Here is a 17,552-nt window from a genome sequence, read left to right as displayed (position 1 = left end):
TCCTCTTCAGTAACGGTGCACGGAGGCGAATAATCGAACACGGATGGTAGCATGGATAAGCGGTGCATCGTTTACAATTTGAACAAGTTTGACACATTCCGTGACCCTATAAGGACCCGAGGGACGACTTTACGCGATCCAATATCGACGATGGGTGATATAAAGCTCAGCAGTGTGACACCTAACACACATCACAAATCACAATCACATTCCGACATGGTCCGCTACCTATTGGACAAATACCTACTAGCTGTAAATGGAATGCACATCCGGGACCCATTTTTCTTTAGCCCATACGACATGAAGCCTATGTTTTCGATAGACTGGCGCTGGATAAAACAGTCTAAATAATGGCTAAAATTTAGGTTTCCTAATATTTTACAAATATATGTAGGTATATTTGATCTTAAATATTTAAGTGTGCATTAGAAAGCACCTAATTAGAATTTCTGCTTGGTCTGAATCAAAGGATGAATCATGAAACCACAGTTAACGTGACACGAACAAGCAACATTTAACAACACCACATGAGCCAGGATAATTGTGAAAGCTGCATTTAATCGTATATATAGGGTTTGGCATAGCAAGGAATCCGCCTATTATGACTATTTAATGGAATACAATTAGGCAAGTACAGAGAGTGGTTTGAAAGTGGCACTGCTAACTGCAGTCTCTACCGTATGCAATCTTTCAGCGGACCGTATAAAAGGTAAGCAGCTTAGGCCGTGGTATAAAGATGCCTTCAGACAAGCTTGTGACGCAAGTTCTGGCAGATTGTGGCCCAGAACATCGTGCTGACAAGAGTATTACGGGACCAAAAACATTTCATATCTCCTACATCTTAGTTTAACAACAGATGAAACAGTCACAAACACAGCACAAAAACAGAAAACATCTCCACGAAATGAAAATAAACGCTTGCAAGAAAAATGCTTGACATAAAATCAAAACTAGTCTGATCGATTGCTTGTCGATATAGGAGCATAAGTGATCCAGTATACGTCGTAACAATCTAGAGTCCCGTTCATTTATAGTCGCCTCTAATGAGAAAACATGGGACAGCTCACTTCCGATCCAATTCCCGGGCCCAGCTGAGCGCAGATGAGGTGTGACTGACCAGTCCCAGAGGAGGTCGATCCTCGCGATAGGTCCCGGAGCCAGTCACGGAAAACAAACATCAATTCCTCGCCGTGCCGTCGTCAATTAGCCGTGTGTTAATCCGGTGGGATGTGCGCGTTCCGGCCATCTGATGGACGTCACAGAGTGGAGAGAGACGACGGTGGCCGCGGTGGGAACTGGGGGGAATGTTTTCCCGCAATTGGACTCGGCAGCCCCGCAGAGGTACGCAGTCAGATGCTCGCATACCTCTCTTATAAAAAGGGCACCACTTAGCAGCATGACAGGCAACGATTAACGATGCACTCGGGGTTATATGATTGAGAGATTTGCGGGGATCTGCCTTGAGCGTCTTCAACGTATCATTTGAAAATATTGATGTAGCAGCCTGGCTAGACTCTCTATCGAGGCGCGGCCATTTAATTTCAGAAACGGCACACGCTCATTACCAAAACAACAACCATAGAAGGCACAGTCAAAACACAGGTAAATTACTGAGAACTTGCATGAAGTATAGTTACTTGCCAATAAACATTGATCAATCATCGGCGTGCAATAGCATCCGTCGACTGCCAAAGCACGGTCGCTCCTACAATCACCTGAGAATAACACAATATACGCTTGTCCGATAAACTACCAACCTGACAGCCGTGCCATCGAACAAACTGAAGTGAGCATCTCCCGCCGCGCTGCACCGTTTGATTCGCCCCGCGTGTGATGTTCTTGACAGCTATATCACGCCCAGCTGACAGTTCTGACAACTCTCACGTGCCTGTTCCCCTCCTGACAGGCCCAGCTGCCTGTGCCGTCATCCCACCGAGAGTCAGAGCGGTGGCAGCGCTCGCGAGGGGCGCCGAGAGCCGGGACACACGCGTTAGAAGTCCACCTGAAAAGCAATCAGAGCTGCACGAGGCAGGCACTCTGAATGCAGTCGGGCGGACATCAACGCTCCAGCAATGAGGCACCAACCAGCAAACGAAGAGATGCGGGCGCCAGACGCGATCAATAATGCAACGAGGTCCGGTGGAAAATGGCCAGTATTTCAGTGGGGTGTGCCGGGACTGGTCAGTGTGCGTCGGGAGTTTTCTCTCGGTTCGGGTAAACACTGAACAGGGCGGCACCCTGTCGGGAGGCCAGGACGTGGCATAATGCAGGGCAGTTCCGTGCCGTATAATGCAAGCAATGCCTTTCCTTCGTGATGCCTCAAGCAATCGAAACGGAATATTATGCAAAAGAGAATATCAGGCACTAAATCATAGCATACCTACTGAGACTGATAGGTGCATTGCATTGGAATGCCTCTTGAATACCGGGAAGTCTCCAAAAAGTGCAACTGTAAACCGTTTACATCTAGATCTTTGACATTTCGGGAAGGTATGTTTGTCTCCAATAGCTGGGGCAAGCTGAGACGATGGGGCAGTGGAATTTGTGCTGCATCTCCAAATGGGGCGATGATGAGATCAGCTCATGCTTGCGCATAGCCCGCGGGCTCACTGCTCAGGCCGTCATTTCGGTAGTCCTTGCTCCACCGGAAGTGTGAGTTCACATAACCGTCTGATTCAGCGGCAACAGAAGCAGCTCTGACTGAACAAAGGCAGCCGAAATCTGCACAACATCCTCGATGATTGCCACTTCCTGCGTACAATGGCTCACGCAGACTCGACAACAATGCCTACTTTCGTGCCGGGGCACGTCTCACCAAATCGTCGATCATTTACAGTCGGAGTATCCGCGAAAATGGTGGAAGAAAAGATATGAAAAGAAAGGTATTGATTCTGGCCACCTAGAGACTCTTTATCTGTCGGTATTCGGTTTGTGCTTTGAATATTTATTAAAACGTCACATTCACTCACTGTAACCACCGTCTTATTTTATGCTTTTTCATAACGCCCCCTTCCGCGTCTCTCTCTCCCCCCTCTCTCTCTCTCTCTCTCCCCCTCTCTCTCATCTCTCGTTCCCAATCAGTCTTCATGGACGAGCTCGACGCTCCTTGATAGACTGTCACGTCGGATCAGCCCGGGTCTCTTGGGACTATCCTGAGCTCTCTCTGTCTCTGGGGACTGCTCTGAGAGACTCGAGGCAGGGCGAGGCAGCGCGAGTAGCTCAGGACAGCCTTCTGTCCTGTCTGGAGCCGCCGTCTGTCCTGTCTTGTCCCCAACCCCTGGTACCCCTCCTTTTCCTGTTTGCTGTCCGGTCATAGAATCCCTAGTTCCTCCTGTCCTGTCCGGCCCCTGTCGTCTCCGCCAGCTCCTCAATTCACAGGCCTGCTCCCTGCCTCGTTTCTTGTCAGTGTCCTGTTAAGTCTCCAGTGCTCTTCTACCTCTCCTGTCCAGTGTCCATTGCCCGGTCATCTGCGTCCCAATATCGTCTGGTCTGCCCTGTCCCCAGTGCCCCCACTTTCTGTCCTGTCCACTGTCCGGTCCCCAGCGCCCGCCGCTATCGTTACCCGTCCACTGCCATGTCCCCATAGGCCAAGGTGTCTTCACTTTCTGTCCTGTCCAATGTCCACTGTCCTGTCCATTGCCCGGTCCCCTAGCGCCCGGCTATCGTTACCCGCCCACTGTCATGTTCCCATGGGTCAAGGTGCCTTCACTTTCTGTCCTGTTCAATGTCCACTGTCCTGTCCCCAGTGTTCCCACTTTCTGTCCTGTCCACTGTCCGGTCCCCAGCGCCCGCCGCTATCGTATCCTGTCCTGCCCTGTCCAGTCCCTAGCGATCCATTCCATCCCGGATCGATGTCCGGGCCGTTACCGCCGTCACCTGGCACCTGCCTCTGAGCTAACAAAGACAACCGTGACAGACAGCTGTACAATTTACACAAGCTCCCGAGTCCATGACGGTTGAACCGTCACTAAATCACTGTCACGGCGGCGAGGTAGCCAGTTTTCTCTGACGGGGCGCCCCGGCCCGGCCCGTCAGGGACGAGCTCAACCGGCAACATCCGTCGGCTGTCCGTGCCGAGGCTGTGCCAGGCTGCCGGGTCTGGATTTGGACGGTACGGCCGACGATGGTATGCCGTGGATATTGCATGAAGTGGACTACAATAGGATACAAAACATGGATTCGTTGAATGAAGGGAAGGAAGGGCAATTCAATGGATCCAGGAGTAGGCTAAGGGTTTTGGTATGTCCACATAGTCAGTTTTATTTTGTGCTGCCTCCCGGATTGATGCTCAATATAACTAGGTGCGGATAATACGCAAGTTATCCTATTTTTAGCCTTCCGTTCGATATTTTCCGGAGTATTGGGCCAGCACCGTCTGCAATCAGCGGAGGAAGATGATGGCCAGTCGGCGAACCTCACGTCTCTCCGACTAACATCAGTCCTCTGACACCACGCTGTGGCCGCCGCTACCCCCACAGACACCGCTCCACTGCCGGGCGGCTGGCACCGACCACAAGGCACGTGCCGCCCCACTAGACCGCAGATTAATGATGGAGCGGGCCGAGACCCCCGCTGATCGGCCGTTACTGAACCCTGTCGACCGGGAGCGCCGTCGGCGGCCGCTCGTCCCGCTGTGTCGCGGAGTTGGGGTGAGGACATGAACGGCCTCAGAAGTCAGAACACCACCACTGCATCGCCCGTCAGCGGCTGCAGTAGCAGCGGACCAGCGGTTATGGCAGCAGCAGCGGAGCTACCGGGGGAGGTGGAAGGGCTGATAGCCTGGCAGCGTTCACCGTCCACGGATAGTTTCTGTGATGGCTGGTGTCTCATGTAGGAACATCGGATCGCTCCACCCTTTGCTTGCGCTAATGCTATGTAAAGGTCCGTTTTTACCACAGAACCGTCTCTAGGCCCAACTTCGAATCCAGAAATTCGAACCCAGTTGTGCCTTGGCCACACAGGAAGTTGAAGATCATACCCCAAACAGACAGAACAATGCATTCATATCCATTATACTCGCCGTACAGTCGCTCTCCGGCCAAAAACAATGGGGATATAGGTAATCCTGATATTACAATACCTATTTACCTCAGAGTCGGCCTTATAGACCACGTTCCGGCTTCCTGTCATCAGATCCGACAACCCCAGAGTGGTAGCTTGACGCCGGGAAACATAAAACGGAGGCTTCTTTACTTGGCTGTATCCGTCGGATGAACTCTGCTCATACACACTGAACAACAAGAATCAAAGGGATAACAGTCAGAACGAATAACGTTTCTATGTAGGTCTCTGCCACTGCTGTATTTATGAATGACCCTGGCCGTCCTGGTAATATTCGTGGCCGTCAACACCAGCTAAAACATCGTCTCAAAGCGTGGGAGCGCCGCACAGCTCGCCAGCCCGCCAGCTGGGCGGAATATTTCAAACACAACTGACTGATGGCCAGCCGTGGTGGAGAGCGGTAAACGTTTACAGAACCATCAACAAACACGCCACACTCGCGTACACGCACAAGAGAGGCGAAACTGAACATTTCAACATGCATACGAGTGTACAGAGGTTATCTACTTGTACGCAAGTTCAGGGTGTTGCGACTTACGACAGTGCTCTCGACTGCATTGAGTCGTGAGTGTGATCCTTGACATCGTACGTAACTACGAGGATTTCTCCAATCTCCCGTCCCGAGGGTGGGGATAATACAAAATTAACAAAATATTGGACAGTGTGATGACTTTGCGCATTGTGCTAAGATAAGTGGCGAACCATTAACAACAATAAATAATTGAGATAATAATAAAGGTCGAGACAAATCCAAAAAGCTCAAACGAAAATCAATTATGGTACACCACTGAGGCAAGAGAAATGGTGCTTGTAGCATGCAGGCATGTTAATTCCCTTTATGCATACATGCCCTGATATTTATACGCTTCACATCAATTTACGGCATCACGGGAAGTTAAGATCACGGTCCAGCTATCCCAATTTCAATGAAACAAGGCAGCCCTGGCAACCACCCTTCCCTCCCGCATTTTTGGACGCATGCGGGCTGATTAAACCGATCGGCAAACGGGCATATTTCGATTTATTTGCTAAAGCATGACTAACTACGATCATATCCGGTCACGGAATGGATTGAATAGCGGGGAGGGGAGCTTGCTGAACAGACGGGAGGACCGCGGTGGGAAGGGGGAAGGGAGCACGAGAGAGGGCGGGGCAACAGCACACGGGAGGGGCCGTGGACAACTATGGGCGGGGGAGGGAGCATGCGAGGGGCGGGGAGGCACGCGGAACGAGTGACCAGCGCGGCGGGAGGGCCGCTCTCTCACAGTGGCAGTTTGAGCACAGAGCCGTGAAAAAAGAACATCGCAGCCGCGGGACACAGGCCTGATCAGCGTCGGTCGTTTTTGTTGCGCCGATGAGTCATCCCACTTGTTCGGACCCCGCGGCGAGGGTTTGTCCGTGCAGGGTCGGCGTACTGGGAGCACTGGCCGTAACTGGGCCGGACGACATCGAACGACGACCCCCCCCCCCCGTGTCCACCGTCGACTCATCGCCTGCACCCCTGCCCATCGGATGTGTCCCGCAGGCCGCACTGGAGCCGTCACTAACGACAGGAAGCCTGTCTTAGACATGATCTGTACGTGTCTGACGTTATATGAACACCCCTCACCGATTCATGAGTCCCCCTCGAGTCGTTTCCGCGACATCCAACAAAAGAACGACTCGGGGCAGCGGCGACGTGACGCGTGAAGCCCCTCCGGCCGGCGCCGGCCAATTGGTCGACCGCTACCACTGCCGACAGCCGCGTCAGGAGCGGGGAGCATGCTGATGAGCTATTCTTCGGCTGGACGGCGGTGGCACGAGCAGACCCGTCAGCCTGCCGCTCGGTCAGGCATGAAGCCATCGTCCGCGGTGGATTATCGAGCGTCGAGCCCTGATGATGGCCGAGCCCCACGTCTGGTGATTCACCCGGTCCGGAATGAGCCCCAGCGATGACACAGGGGCTGCTCTGCGGCCAGAGGGGTGTGATTAGCATCCATGAGCTCGGTGTTACGAGATGTGCGTGCTATTTACCGAGCTGCCACATAATATTAACGATGCGGCGGGTAAGTTGGACGTGTCTCATCCCTTCCGTGACAAAGGACGTGCCGAAGTTGTGATATTATCTCCTCAGATGGCGTGTGAGCGGGTTACACCTCCGGCGTCGTCCATTGTTCGCGTCATCTCTGGGTGACAGCGGAAACGGTGGCTGCCGCCGGAGACACCATTTGTCACTGAGCTGAAGAGCCCGTCGCCGGCGGAGCGCAGTCGCCGGACCATGGCGAGGGGGACTGTAGGCAGCGCCCCTGGTCAGACCCGGCCCGGAGCCACAATGAGCTGTCAGAGGACGACGTACCGCCAGAAGGGAACTAATAACCGTCAGTGGGGAGCCAAACACAAACTGGGGAGGACCCGACACGAGGCAGCCGTGAGGGTAACTCTAGTCTCTAAGCCAAAAGCGTCATCAGGTTTGCAGGCCAACTATCTCACAGCGGTAGCCTTTGCGGCAAGAGTTTATATAAGTTCTGCAAACTTGACATGTAGGTATGCGTAAACTTTTCGATGCGATTTAAAGAAGCAGACTAATGAAGCTTGAGCGGTTATTTTCTTCCCGTTGGTCTCAAGTTTCATTCCACGATAGTCAAAGGTCCCCGGTCAACAGGGCTGGGACATCGGCGGCCGACAGACCGACGGACCAGGCGGTGCCCGCGCCGGCCGGCTGTTCAGACGCCGCCGCTCCAGAGCCGGCGGCGACTGGTGGCGCGGCAGCTGGCGCCGGGAGCGCCGCACTCGTCTGATTGAGGGCGGCGCGCGCCACAAAGGCCGCAGCCGCGGCGCTGTTTGCCGCGCGCCGCTACACTGTTTGGCTGCCGCCCTCCCTCCGACCCGGGGGTACCCGCCGGCCGTCATATTGGGACGGACAGCCGACAGGGGCGACGGAACGACGACCGGGGCAGTCAGCGGCCTCCTCCCTCCCGCCTCTCGCCTCTCTCTCTCTCTCTCTCTCTCTCTCTCTCTCTCCCTCTCCCTATGGTATAGCACATAAGCTAGTAGGAGCATACACTTCTACCGTTGAATATCACATATTCAATGTCAAGTCAATAAAACGGGCATGGCGGTCTTTAAATGTGATGAAATTATATATACATATGGGGAAACAATTTTCAAAATGCAGGAAAAGTCCGCCATGTAATAAATATTGAGCAAACTCTGGACCATTATCATCACGCAACCGCCGCCGGGCAGCTGTCTCGCCGTCGTAAGCCAGCGTCATTAGAGAGTAAGCCCCAATTATCTCACCCCCTGCCGTGCGCTGGTGGTGCACTCGGTCGCACATTTCCCAGTAATAAGGGACTCGGGCCGGCGCGACAGCCGTCACCTTGCCGCCTGAATTGTCGGCGTCTGGTTTGAGCTGGCGCATTCCACGATAGATCGACCAAAGCCGTACACCCTCATATTTTATTTTTTGCTTAAAATTGGTCTAATGGGTTGTGATGGGCGGGGAAGCCAGCTGTGCCAAGGATTTTTTTCTTCGAACAAGGGTTTCCGAGATATAGCCTCAGGCAATTCCTGGAGGTCACGCTGCAACCCTATGTTTGGCGGCTTATAACTCAGAAACTATTGGTTTTCTATAGTAAAAACTTTATATGGTTCAACTCGCAATCAACCAACAAACGTTTTGGCTATCTCGGATTTTCGATTTTTGAAAATTTTGATCACGTGACATCTTGACCTTTTTTTCGAAGAGTGACCTTGGTATTTTCCCAACTGAAAGTCGCAATTATGTCTGATGACGATTAAAGCCTTATCAATTGTCATTCATATGCGAAAATAAAAAAGTGGCTATCGCCCTGCGTTGACCTCAGGTCAGGTCATTTTTATGACCTGTCCATTATTACGAGCGGGAGCGACAGCGAGATCTCGAGAATAAAGCAAGGTAGCGACAAGCGGTAAACGGTACAGGATTCACACGGATAAGGTCTACAATTTTTACTGAGGTCATTTTCAGGTCAGGTCAAAGATGACGTCACAGGGGTAAAAAGGAAGTCAAAATAGTTTTGGCTGTACCTTTTGATCTAATAAAGAAAGAGACGTGGAACAGGCACCATTGTGTTTCCTTTCGCCTAGCACCAGTTCGTTTTCAATTTCAATACCGATGAACTAAGGTCAGGTCAATTTCTTGACCACCCCATTATAAGTCAATTGGGGAAAAATCAGCTCCCTTGTTTTTACACTAAAACGCGTCGGTATTGCCTAATATACCATGAGTGACTTCATATACGACTAACTTTGACTACCTTGAGACCTTTTTTGCTCTTGGTCAACTGTGACGTTGCTCTTGGGTCATGTGACGTCATTAAAGGTCACCAAATGGTTTTTTGCTAATAACTCCTTACAGGTTTGAGATACAGCCGCGCGGATAGGCTCATTGTGTTCAGCTCGTCAAGGCCCATCGAATGATATATATGATGACCTTAAGGTCACGTGACCTAAGGTCAATTTTTGACCTTGACCTTTCGAGGTCAACATACACATGTTTCGATGCGGATCGACGAGAGGATCACGATGGTGCTATTAGTTTGTTCCTAGCTGGGATACTTTGAAAGTTAATCGAGGAAAAACTTCATATATATGTAGTGCCATTTAGACTTTCTTTTTACCCCTGTGACGTCATCTTTGACCTGACCTGAAAATGACCTGTATAAAAATTGTAGACCTTATCCATGTGTACCTTGTGCCGTTTACCACTTGTCGCTATCTTGCTTTGTTCTCGAGATCTCGCTGTCGCTCCCGCTCGTAATAAGGGGAAGGTCATAAAAATGACCTGACGTGAGGTCAACGCAGGCCGAAAGCCACTTTTTTATTATCGCATATTAATGACAATTGACAAGGCTTTAATCGTCGTCAGACAAAATTGCGACTTTCAGTTGGGAAAATATCAAGGTCACTCTTCGAAAAAAAAGGTCAAGATGTCACGTGATCAAAATTTTCAAAAATCGAAAATCCGAGATAGCCAAAACGTTTGTTGGTTGATTGCGAGTTGAACCATATAAAGTTTTTACCATAGAAAACAAATAGTTTCTGAGTTATAAGCCGCCAAACATAGGGTTGCAGCGTGACCTCCAGGAATTGCCCGAGGCTATATCTCAGAAACCGTTGTTCGAAGAAAAAAAATCCTTGCCACAGCTGGGTTCCCCGCCCATCACAACCCATTAGACCAATTTTAAGCAAAAAATAAAATATGAGGGTGAAGATTTTATTTATTTTTGGTCGATCTATCGTGGAATGCCCCAGCTGTGATCGTCGACACCGGCTTGTCAGGGATCGGATCGGTGTCCGAGCGCTGCTCAACCGACCGCGCGGCGCGTGCTGGGGCGGTTCAGCCGGTCTGTGATAATCGGTCGGGCAGAGAGCGGTCGGCGCGGCGGTAGCGTGAGGAAGCCAGACCGGTGGTTTTGGGTCGACATAGACCCCGGGCCCGTGGTTAGCGCCGCAACTACTACCCATTTGCCGCAGCACAGAGAGATTGGAGCACCGACAAAGGACATAAATTAATTTTACAAAAAAGATAACAAGCCGGCTTAGACCATCAATTGTCGGTTGAAAGCCTCGGCCGGCGCCTAATCTAACGGGACGGTCGTTTGCGCGCTGGTCCCTCGCAGGTCTTTGAGCTTCCATGCGGCGTGGTATGCCAGGAGGAGCGAGGCTATATGCCGCGCCGTCTGTTGAAATAGGCTACTCGATGTCACAGTATTTGCGGCGCTGTGTGTTTTGGTGACTTACCGCCTCGCCTGTCGCCATGAATCTCCTGAGAAATGATTATGGGTTCGCTTCACGGTCCCAATGACCGAAGCGTCGCCGCAGTTCGGAGTGTCGCCAACACACACCAGCAGTCGCCGAGGTGGCGCCGGCCCCGATTTAGTTCCAATCAGCCGCCGTAACAGACAAAGGCCTCACTGTGCCGCCTCACCACGACACGGGCGCCAAAAACAATCAGCGTCCACATGCCCGGGGGCTGATCGCTGCCGGCGATAGGGGCCGCGGCAATCAGTCGCGCACCAGTAAAACAGCGGCTGCAAACTGAACTGAACTTCTGACAGAAGACCAAATACTTTTGGAAAACTGTTGGTGACTAATCTTTACGACCGTGTCAAGCCGCAAGGGAAACAGCATAGGACAAGAAGTGACAAAAACTACAGCAGAAACGAAAAAAAAATCGACCACAGCTTCATTCATGACTATGAAGAACCATTACCGAATAAGACTCGGGATGGGGGCGAAGCAACTAACGTCATTACCAGCATTATCCAAGACGGCCTGCATAAAAAATCTCACGGAGGATCATGCAATCAGCTGAGGCTGCAACTCTGCAGAGTCTGCAATGAAAGCCTTCCAACTCGGCGGCGACGGCGCGGCGGCCTCATATTCCGGCCGAGATCCCGTACGCGACACCTCATCAGTCTTTCCAGTCGCAGTGACATTCTTCCAGCTCAAACGCAGGGAGAGGCTGGTCGCAGGGTTGTGCTTGACTCATGAGTCGAGTCAGAAATTTGACTCAACTCTGACTCAAATGAGTCAGATTTGAGTCGAGTCGGATAAAATGTTGAGCTGTTGAGTTGAGTCAGAGTTGAGTCGGACAAAAATATAAAGGTGTTGAGTTGAGTCAGAGTTGAGTCAGTAAAATAACTTTTGACACTGAGTTGAGTCAAAAACATTTAGGAACATGAGTCAGCTGACTCAACTTTCTAGAAACAATATATAGTATAAGTTTTTCATTCTCCCCCGCTTAACAACTTAGGCCTGGCCCTGCTGCCGGATTTTTTCACCCCCCCCCCCCCCGCTCAACAACTTTTTTATCTGAGTCAATTTTGAGTCAACACACTTGACTCAACAAAAAATTTGAGTCAAGTTTGAGTCAACTCATATTTTTATTGAGCCGCTTGAGTCATGAGTCGAGTCAAGGGAAAAAATCAGCTCCTTGTTTGAGTCAGAGTTGAGTCAGGGCATTCTGAAGTTGAATGATGAGTCGAGTCGGCAAATTTTTTTGAGTCGAGCACAACCCTGGCTGGTCGCAACTTAGGCCACTGGTAACATTAATATTGAAATGTAAATTTGTAGGTATCTATTCACTATGTATACAATATACATCTACTGGACTTGGGTCGACGGATTATATCTGCTAGAATGTTGGCAATACCAGACGTAGCAGAATAATATAGAAATAAATGTACCTTTCTGTCAAGCATATTTACGTACTAAAATGTCACCTTTCTGAGCTCCAGCGACTAAGCTTTCGTGCACAGGGCAGCAGCAGACACGTTAGAGCGTCTGTGCAGTCGCCGCCACCTGCACTAAACATCGACCGGTGGGCAAACATATTGACCCGGAGTGGGCGCCCTCAGTTCCAGGCCCGGCTCGTAAGCGCCGGCGCATTGATTTATGTCGTGAGCAATCATGCCGTCAATTGGTGCGTCTATTGGCGTCTCCAGAGCTCAGGCACCAGCGGGTGGGGTGTCGGATCAAAGCCGAGACGGAGACGGCATGCAGGGTAACGACGTTTACCTGACGCGTGGGGAAACGATGACGGTTCACGGAAAAAGGGAAACAGGGTAACGGGGCAATGGAACGCGGCTTAGATGTCTTGTCTTGGGTAAGGAGATAACGGAAATACTTGGGATGCCTCGAGAAAGAATCTAGACAAACCGTTCGCCTGTCGATAGCGTTGATCAGTAGACAGAACATGACCTGGACGGAAAGATATAGGAAGGAGGTTGTCTTGGAAGACACTGGACACGATGAACATGCTGATTGTGACAGAGTGGCGATGGATGGTCGTGGACTGAACAGAACAGGTTGGGGGAGAGCGATCAGCTGCCGTGTACCGTCCACCGCCAGCGGAGGATGTCAGGTGCACCTATCGAACCACGATCTACGACTCCGCGTGTCTGTTAGTCCACGTGAGGTTCGCAGAACGGCGCCCTCCTCAACACGCTATTGATTGTGTCAGCGGCGCGGGCCGTGCCTGGTGGATCGCTATAGTTGTTCTACCTAGCTTAGGGCATCGATCGGGTAGTGTCTGTCGTCGAAAACACCCTGCAGGTGAGCCCTGCGGCGCTGTTTCGGGTCAGGTCACGGGGTGGGGTGGAGTGGTCAGGGGTGGTCAGGTAGAGGGCTACTTGGAGGTCAGCGGCCACGGAGTCTGGGGAGGGAGGGGCAAAGGTGCAGGACAGGCATGACCAGAGGGGGTCATGCGGAGAAGACAGGCAAAAGGAAGATAGACGACATAAATACTCGTAGACGGCAACCATGGCGCCCGACTGACGGAATCGGACGAATGGGCCAACTGTGTCGCACTGCAACACTGCAAGCGCTGCAGCTGTGTCGGCTAACCCCTTCCGGTGCGGTGCAGAGGCGTGGCCGCGGAGGCGGAACGACAGACCGGTTTGTTTGTCCAGTTATCGTCGTTCCTTCTTCTAGCGCCTTGTATAAGCGGCAGTCAGTCGTGCAGGCCAGGCCCCGGACAAGCCCTGAGCTGTTGGGCGGCGATTGATAGCGGCCATTAGGAGGATCAATTGTGTAGAAAGGTTGATCGATGATATTCAGCTGAAATGAAATATTTGACCGAGCAGGAAACTTAACAAAGCTAGACTGTAGACGGAAGAGATACAATTCTTGTAAACATTGCAGAAGTTAAAAAGGAATAAAAGAAGCTTGGAAACTATCCCTGCTGCAATTTTTCCAACTCGAGGCAACGTAAAACCATGACAACGACACACATCATCTTCAATGAACTATTATAATGACGCTAACAGAAGTGAACTTGACACGCCGAGTACATCCGAACAACGTCTGGGAGGACAGCCTCTCGCGACTCCTCCATCGTCTGTCTCGTCTGCGCCATATAATCCACATCACGCGTCCGGGAACACGCGATGTGTTTATACGGACCAGACCGAACCGCGAAACCACCGACGGACGTATAGGATTACCACACAAGTGCATTCGGGCATACATGCCCACAAGATGTAATCAGATGAGCACTGATATAGCCGTCTCTTCCGTTCGGGAGAGTGCCGCCGTCTTCGGTGGTGGGATTGTTCATCGGGCAGGCTGACGGCACTGATCCACCGATATAGGTTGGTGGACCACATGTATGCACTAATATGTTCCAAGACAAATGTTAGGATATTAGCATTGAATGATTTATAATTAATGCCTACCTTCTTATTAATGTTGATAACTGTAAGTCGAGACAAGGCGTATCTTTATACAAATGTGTTTGAGCACGTTGTATTAAATTAAATAGCTTGATGATGACTGCTGAAAGAAGGAAATTGTACGCTTCCCGAAGCGGAAAATGACTTCGCTAAGCCAATTTGCTTAATGAAGAGCGCAGGTACTTATTAACATCTGCACCACCATGTGGCCCATTGATCAAATTACGCCGAGGTGTATAATTTGCAGGGACAACCGCGCCAGTCACGGTGTGGCAGCACGGCACCGAGAGAGCCTCCAGCAATCACCGCCACTAAATGCCACTCTGCGGCTCTGCCCAGAGCCATAAAAGCACGGGAGCCACTTCCTCCCCACTCCCGAATGAGTGGCACTTCTGCCGGCTCGCCTCATTCGGGCCAGAAACGACCCACCAGTTGAGCTCTGCCGCGCCAAGAGCCAGCCGACGGAGTTGTTAAACACAGATTCTCCCGATTTGAAACTTTGTGAACCGTTGCTGAGTGTGTATGCGGGTTTCGGAACTCCACCCGTCCCGCCCGCCGCCCGCATGCGTCGGACGGAACTAGGATCTCGATCCATTCAGGTCCAAACGGCCACCTGGGACTGAGAGGTGAGAACTGGGGCGTAATGCGGGATACCGGTCCCACTCCGGGCGTCCGGCGCCCCAGGGAGCGGCGCCCCGGACCGAACGCTCCGGGATCGGGATCCCGGACCGACCGCTCCGGACTCCGGGCCGACCGCTCCGGACTCCGGACTGCCCGCCCCGGGATTCTGAATCTGGACCGACTGTTCCGGGTCCTCGCTCCCGGACTCCGAACGGGAGACCCAGACAATCGCGGGGGAGCAGACCGGATTCACGCTCCGCTCACGCACTCACGCAATCGCCCGCGCACGCACACGCACGCACCACACATACACACGATTTGATCTCGCTAAGCGATGCGACCACACGCAGTGTTTCGCAGATCCTCTGTCAGGCAGTACAGTTAACAGATAGGTACCTATCTGGTAACCTGTGAACTATTGCACCGTCGGGTATCTCGAGCAGGTCGCTGCGCATTGCAGTCTGCAGGTCATCGATCAAAGACGGAAGGAAGTCGGGACGGTCTCCTCAGACCTCAGGTGACTGGTGGTGATTGAAATGCAGCTGCTGGGATACAATCTGAAGCAATCTGCGGCGACGAGTGATCGATGGGCCGGCAGGCGCCCCTTGGCCTTTTATCCCATATTCACCGGTTATCGCCTCAGGGGAACTCGGAAGTTATTAAATGTTCAGACAGTCAAATAGATGTCTTGGAGCGATGCAAACAGTTTGTGCGCTTGAATGCTTACCCAACTAACGGAGGGCCAGAATGTTTATTCATTTCATCTCGGAAGTCGGATACGAACATCTTTTTATAGGTAGGAAATAGCTAAATACCTACCAATGATTTTCTGAAAAAGCTGTAGCCCAATAAAAGTATTAACCTACTCTTTCTCATGACGAAAAGCCGCATAATTCCTATCATTTTAATAATTGTGCCGTCACTTTAACGATAAGAGGCTGCTTGCTCAGGAACCGCACAAGCATCTTCTCGTATTCCCGGTTAGTTATTTGAAAGAGATGGGTGCTGAGCTGACGGACACGAACAGCCACTTAGGCAAAATGACGACGGTTTTCTTTATAACCATGCTTCGAGCCAGTTTTGAGCCACATTAAATCGCAACGCGTCATCCGGATCCGATCATTGATATATTTTTAATAAGGCTTGAAACAACGCATTTGCGTAACTAGACGACCACAAGTAAAACAACAAAACTCCATCCTTTCCGCCCAAGTATCTGTTTCTTAGCCGGCAATCCATCTCGGCTACAATCGGGCGAACCAGTGCCGGTTGACGGACCCCGGCCTGCTCCGTCACCGGTGGCGTCAGTCCGTGATACGGTAAATAAAATGATAATTGGCGCCCAAGGCCGGTCGGTCGCGGGACAACACCCCGGCGACAACCGATAGAACGACACGGTCACATTCCGCTGGTGGTTTGGGAGCCATTGTACCCACTTAGCCGGGGTCGGATCTCCTAGGGGATGTGCATAAGGATGAGTCAACAGGGGGACAGGACATACATCGTGTCATGTGTGCTAACAGGATCACATTTCATTGCACGATGAATCACAAAACGCGATCTTCTGGATCTGATGATGTGCACTCCTTCACCGAATATAAATAATGTGTCACAGGACGAAACAAGCACCACGCCTACAAGTGACGATGTTTTTGATCTGGATCGTATTTCTGAAACCCGTACCACTCGCACCACGCTGACCCCAACCGGCAGGTTCCTGTGCCGTTCCAACTCACCTCCGACAGCTCAGGGTTGTTGCTCATCAGGTCAAACACGCTGGCGGCGCGGGCTCGGGCCAGGCCGGCCAGCAGCAGGCACACACACCACCACCTCATGGCTACACTCGGTCTGCGCCGCTCCGCACTCGTTCCTTCCCGTCACCTCCTCCCGCTCTCGACTCATTCACAATACTCGGCCGATTCGCCGGCCGGCGCGCCGCGCGACGGGCTAGTTCGCCAGACGGCCGACAGGCGGCAGCACCGGCCGCCGCCGGGAGCCCGCTCGATGCAATGGTCCGCTCCGCTGAATGGGTGTGACTGAGCCGCTTTAGCGCACGTTATTAGATCTAGACGCGTCGATAGAGGAGTGGAGAGGCTACGGGAGGCTAGAGTAGGCTGGGATAAGAGGGAGTAACGTGTTAATTGGCTCATATTATTGGTCGACACTTAGTTCTTTCTGTCCAGGGATCAACGTCCACTATTCCTCGCCAGACCTATCGGTTTTCTACATACGGCTGAGGGGTACACGGCCCCCGCCGTTTTCCTAAAGCTTAGAGCTAGAGCTAGAGCTTAAAGCTAGAGCTCTAAAGCTTTGCCAGAAGCAACGAACGTATGGGAGCCGTCACCGCTGAGAGCCGTCACAAGGCGCTGCAATTGTACTCATGATTTTAAGGTCTTAGGTCAACCAGTCCAAAGACCTCTGAGGTCAGGTCCCCAACCCTAGCCACCCCTGGCTCCAGGGAGGCAGCCCGATCCTATGTTCGGGCCCGGACCCCGGTTTCACGGAACTTCGACAAAAAAAAAAAATGGTCACAGACCAGCACTTTGACTGCGCAATCATCTCATTTGTCACCCCAATATGTATCGGTATCTCAGATTTTCACAGCTGTGAAAAAGGAAAGCCTAGTTCAAATTTTACCAGAGGCTCGTAAAAATGACCCTTGAGTATGAAAAC

At 51.7% G+C, this 17,552-nt stretch overlaps 1 protein-coding gene across 1 annotated transcript in view; it reads right to left on the bottom strand.

Moving 5' to 3' along the window:
- Positions 1–16,833, bottom strand: part of LOC122384035 (fasciclin-1-like) — a 59,097-nt gene extending 42,264 nt beyond the window's left edge. The window contains exon 1 of the mRNA XM_043371001.1: positions 16,616–16,833. Within this exon, the coding sequence (XP_043226936.1) occupies positions 16,616–16,714 (99 nt within the window). The 5' untranslated portion in view covers positions 16,715–16,833. The remainder of the gene's footprint in view (positions 1–16,615) is intronic.
- Between the last annotated feature and the right edge of the window lie 719 nt (positions 16,834–17,552).

Source organism: Amphibalanus amphitrite, unplaced genomic scaffold (assembly GCF_019059575.1).
Source record: "Amphibalanus amphitrite isolate SeventyFive unplaced genomic scaffold, NRLGWU_Aamphi_draft 000180F_arrow, whole genome shotgun sequence".
Taxonomy (NCBI): domain Eukaryota; kingdom Metazoa; phylum Arthropoda; class Thecostraca; order Balanomorpha; family Balanidae; genus Amphibalanus; species Amphibalanus amphitrite.
Note: the sequence above shows the minus strand (reverse complement) of the source record. Positions and strands in the feature narration are given on the sequence as shown.